We start from the raw sequence: 5,282 nt of genomic DNA on the forward strand, positions 1-5,282 counted from the left end.
TTAAGTTTTTCATTAAAAGATCAAAATTGCTAAAATATCCTATTTTTAGGGACTAACATAAAAAAAATTGTTGTTAAAATAAATTTATGAAATCTCTTATTAATAACATGTGTAGAATAAATCTAAGAAATAACACATGGCAAATGTAATATTTTATTTGAAAAAATATAGTAAGAGTAACATCAATATTTTCTTAGGTATAACAAACCTCTTACATAAATCTTTAAAACCAACAACTATTTTAGAATTTCTAGGTTTTTTTTAATCACAAGGTAATGATTTTATTTTTCTATTTTCCTATTCAAATTAGGAGGTCCCGACTATAATCTTTGGTGCAACAAAAATCATCTTCAAAATTGTTAAACCAAATCTCTCGTAGCAAACTATAACTATAATGTTACTTTCATCTCTCATCTTAAACCCAAAACTTATGGTATAAGAAAATCTCGACCAAAGAAGTCACGTTTGGACACTAAGCTCTAAGGCCCAAAGATCAAATAATTATTGAAATAAAATGAATTTTTTAGAACAAATTTAATTACTTTAAAAATATAACTTATATGCTACTTGCATTCGCTTGTTTCAAATATTTTCACATTTAAATAATGTTAAAAATAAATTTTTAAAAGATTTTATTGTGGAAAAATTTATGTTAAGCACCTTCCAAGTTTTGAAGGTGATTTATTTTCAAATTTAGAAAGGCTTTTTACAAACTTGAACAAGCTATTAAATCTTGGTACGAAAGGCTTATGACTTCTTTGATTCCAAAAGATTTCCATATGTGCAAAATTGACTCTACATTATCTGTTAAACATAGAAGATGGTAATTTTACTATGGGTTAAATTATATTGGTGACATATTGTCCGCAACTAGTAACTAGATTTTATGCAGGGAATTTGAGTGGTGTATGCATAAGAATTTTGTACAAATTCAAGATACAATTGTGTCGGGCAAACCATTTTTTCCATGAATCTTTCCAAAAAGCTTATCTAGCTAAAACGTTCTTCTTTGTTTATGTATTTTTTATATAAAACATATATTTTTTTATTAATAACATTGTTTTTTCTTAATAGAGACTCCAGTTGATTTGAAAAACAAATTCAAATTAAAAAAAAAAAAGTATTATATTTTGATAAATTTTATGCTATAGTATGCAAAAATAAAAGAATAATTAATTTAAAAAACATTGATTAAAACTTGATAAAAAAAAATTAGACATTTTATTTTTATTCAATAATTATGAGAAAACTTAAAAAAAAAAAAACTATGCACATGATTTTTTTATGTATTATCACTAGTAAATTAATTGCTAACATTACTTTTAAAAAACTCTAATCAATCTCAAAACTCAAAATAAACTGAAAAGACATAATTTACAAATTTCGTACTTTTCTTACATGATCGAAATTACCCTTTTAGCTACCCGTCAGCTAAAATCCTTTTCTTCTAATAGAGCTCTACAAAAATTAATGACAGGGACTTGATCTGAAAAGAAATGTGATTCGGTCAAACCCAAAATTAAAATCTAAAGGATTAGTAACTTGGAGTTAATTTATAAAATATATTAAAATAATAATTTTTTCACTTTTTTATATAAAAATATTTTTAAAATACAAAAATATAAACACTATTAAAATCCTACAGATGTTTGTTTGTAATGTGAAGCAGTCACTTTCAAAGAGGAGCGACATCAGCTATCCTTGGATGCGGGCATCACTTTTTAGATGTGAGCTAGACTGCATTTTAAAATATATTTTTTTAATGCATTAAAATAATATTATATTATTATTTTTTAAAATTTATTTTTAACATCAAAATAATCCAAAAATATTAAAACAAAAAAAATCAATTTTTAGGCAGCAACATTTTTGCCGTAATGCCAAGCCCACGCTAAGCACATAATCAATGGAAACCAATCAGTAACAGTGGAGATTAAGATGCCATTTATCTTAAACAATAGCGGCAATCCAAATTTTCTCTTGTTTGGCATTCATTACAGAAATACGTTCGGAAGGAATATTAGATTTCTATCTGATATAAACACGAACAGGTATCATTCCCTAACTGGTGTACTGCAAAACATTAAAAGGAATCAAATTTTGGGACAAAACAGTAGTTCAACCATGCAGTACGATACGAAGGCCATCAACATTTACCAAGTTCCAACTATTACCAGGAAAAACAAGTTCAGCATCACACAATTGCAGACAACGGACAGTTACCAAGAACCAACAGTAATCAGAAACACTAGATTTCATTTAGACAAGAGAAGGGTATTGCTTAGCTTGCTGGCGCACTCTTTTCTTGTACTCTGCAGCATCCTGCATCGAATCAAAGTACTTTTAGAATTCAGATTAAGTTATGGTAATATTATACCAAGTGCAAGAAACTCTGCGCCCTTGTTCACACAAATTGACCTCTCTGCACATGGAAACGGCACCCATGAACCCTCACCATTTCTGGCTACAATTTTCAACAAATTAGAAATTATTATCCCCTACTAACCATCTAGCAACTTTTCATGTACCTTACCATATCTCAACTGTATATCTGATAAAATTGGAACAGGTCTTTTCAACAACAAAATCTACACAGCACTATCCAGAAGAAATTTGATACCCAATGAGGTTGCAGGCAGGGTTCTCAATGCCCAAGGCCAGAACAAGTGTTTTTTCTACCTCACCGATAAACATTTAGCATTTCTTTTCTAAGGCATTTCAATATTTCTCACATGCTGGGTGAAGCAAGGTGAGTTACAATTCTAATGGCAAGAACTTGATAAGGTAGAACGAGAAAAATTTTAAACAAAGATCATGGTTCACCAGATCAGAACACATCATTTAACAATGCATGCTAAACAACAGTTCAGAAATTACATTAAAATATATGTATATATATGATAGAGCCCTTCTATAGCATGTCAAACAAATTTTGACCTAAAAAGCTGGAAGGCTCTTCCAGATTTTCTAGACAGAAAACCAGAGAAATATCCTAGAGTTGGAAGTGCAAATTTTCAAAAGTTGGCATACCTGGATAAACAGATGATAACCTTCAGTTTGGGCAGGATCAGCAGGATTTGGCTGGTCCAGCAAGTCCTGGATACCCACAAGAATCTGCTTCACTGTGATGGCTGGTCTCCATCCCTATACAAACCACCATAAGCAGAACAAATCCCATAACATAATTAACCTATAAAACTGGAACAATACTCAAAGGCAACCAGAAGATACTTACACTGTCCTCATTAAGGATTGACAGGCAAACAGTTCCAGATGGATATACATTAGGGTGGAAGAAACCCTGAGGAAATTTACACTTTGGTGGTTTGCTAGGATAATCTTCACTGAAGTTGAGTGTAAGAGGAAAATAACCACCTTCCCAATCAGTCTGCAAAATTACATGAATTATAAAATCAATCCCAACAGGTGATATATACATCTACCTTATATATCTTCTTTTTTTTTCCCAGTTAATTAAACCCTCAGTAAAAAAATCAGTCAACCATCATATAATATGAATCAAATATGACTTGATGGCTGACATTGGATTATCCATTTACCAGAAAAGAACGACAATAATAATTAAAAGAAAAAACAGTGGATGGTGCAAGCCATATCAAATGAAACAACAAGCAACCAGAAGGTAGACCAAACTTTTAGCTTTACAAGATTCAAAAGCAGAAAATTGATCAGAAGCATGAAAGCAACTGAACTCATAATGGACAAGAGTGTTCACAAGTACAACTTATTTTGTCAAATATTCAGATGCCTTCAATGTGATATCAAAATTAAACTTCTACTGTTCAGATTAAACAACAATATTTGAGCTGAATTCAAAGAACAGATCTCATCATGCAAAAGAAACAGAGTGGATAAGAGAAGGTACTGATAAATTGACAGGCACAGCAGCAATTCTCAACCAGGTAAGTTGCATCTGGCTGTGCAAGTCCATGCCAAGATAGAGAAGACAAGTTAAGAGATTCAAATTTGTATAAGCAGGGACTGGATTCAATCCAATAACAACACTGTTACAACTTTGAAAAAAAAAAACAATCAGGATAAATACTCCAGATTCTAAATGCTTTAACTTTACTAATCAATAGAGCAGGAGAATGACTGAATAAAAGGAAGCTAGCTAGACACTCAAGATTCTAAATAGAACTTGACATAATCTAGCTAATTAAAGAATGTCAAATACCTTTCAAAATTGCCACAAAACTTTCAACTTTGATAGATTACAACTTTTTTTTCCCAGTAGTTTATCAACAATCTTAAAATCTAACATCTTTCATCTTGGGTCAATGAAACATCATGGTTTATAAGTTGTGGCATAAAAAGTAAAATTAAATGACACATCACGTAGAGAACAGGCCTGGCAACTTAAATCTTCCAGATGCCTGATCAACTACCTCACCTCCAGTTTATCTCGCCATTATACTTTAACTCAACCATTTGATTTAAGTATCAACCTATTGCATGACACCGCCTTAACAAAAAGAAATAAATAAAATTTAACATGATCAAGGCACAAAATCCTTGAGACTACGCTATAAGTAATTTTAGCCTCTGAATGCTATAATTGTTCTTGCTGCTCGGGATACAAACCAGAACTAGATTGGGAGAGTCAAGAACAGTAAATATCTTATACAAGCAAGAAGACCCAAAATAGAAAGCAAGAACAAGCTAATTAAAACGAGAAATCAAAATTGACAGAAAATTACGATGGGAAGAACCTACACCAAGTTTTCCAGGGATGGTGCAATGCCAGACCATCAAATTTACTGTTCCATCTGGCTGTGTCTCTGGTTTCGCCACAAAACCCTAAAAATATAACCAAAATCAACACAAGAAAACACATAGTTGTAAACTCATAAACGAAGGGGAAAAAACATAAAACATATAAAAATGAAAGAAAATCAAGAGGGAAGGTCTCTTTTTTTTCTGTGTGGGTGTTTTACGGACATGAGGGTGGTTTTTGCGCCAGGACTTCCTTTCCTCGGCAAGACGACCACGTGCGATGCCACCTGACATTAGTGTCTCTCTCTCTCTCTGTGTTTCTCTCTCTCTCTAAAAAGCTTCCTGCTAGTTCCCTGTGTTTGTGTACAGACTCAAATGGCTGGAGTGATTTTATAAATAGCAGAGGCAGAGACTGGGAAATTTCTCTCGTCGAGACTGCAGGCTCCTGCTTTTTTTATTCTTCCAAACATGCCCCTATTGCACTGTGAGGGAAAGGGAAAGTTTGATCATCAGGAGGGAGACCGACTGTACGGTCCAGATGTGCT

The 5,282-nt window shown here is 32.3% G+C and overlaps 1 protein-coding gene across 2 annotated transcripts; it reads right to left on the reverse strand.

Annotated features, from left to right (window-relative positions):
* Positions 1–1,921: 1,921 nt before the first annotated feature.
* LOC105112739 (SUMO-conjugating enzyme SCE1) lies at positions 1,922–5,282 on the reverse strand. 2 transcript variants are annotated; one of them, XM_011008558.1, is made up of 5 exons: positions 4,963–5,282; positions 4,738–4,821; positions 3,236–3,388; positions 3,031–3,144; positions 1,922–2,322 (listed from the first exon to the last, which is right to left on the reverse strand). In XM_011008558.1, the coding sequence occupies exons 1-5, from the start codon at positions 5,029–5,031 to the stop codon at positions 2,260–2,262; spliced, it is 483 nt and encodes a 160-aa protein (XP_011006860.1). In that variant the 5' UTR covers positions 5,032–5,282; the 3' UTR covers positions 1,922–2,259. The 2 variants fall into 2 exon arrangements, with proteins under 2 accessions (XP_011006860.1, XP_011006861.1); XM_011008559.1 differs by lacking the exons at positions 4,738–4,821; positions 4,963–5,282 and adding an exon at positions 3,887–4,711.

The sequence above is a fragment of the Populus euphratica genome, unplaced genomic scaffold (assembly GCF_000495115.2).
Source record: "Populus euphratica unplaced genomic scaffold, PopEup_1.0 scaffold361.1, whole genome shotgun sequence".
In the NCBI taxonomy this organism is placed as follows: domain Eukaryota; kingdom Viridiplantae; phylum Streptophyta; class Magnoliopsida; order Malpighiales; family Salicaceae; genus Populus; species Populus euphratica.

Coding starts and splice junctions, on each gene's coding strand:
- LOC105112739 (XM_011008558.1), bottom strand. CDS start 5,031: ATGTCAGGTGGCATCGCACGTGGTCGTCTTGCCGAGGAAAGGAAGTCC. Junction 3,389..4,737: donor CCATCCCTGGAAAACTTGGT/GTAGGTTCTTCC, acceptor GTAATTTTGCAG/ACTGATTGGGAAGGTGGTTA. Junction 3,145..3,235: donor CAATCCTTAATGAGGACAGT/GTAAGTATCTTC, acceptor TGGTTTGTATAG/GGATGGAGACCAGCCATCAC.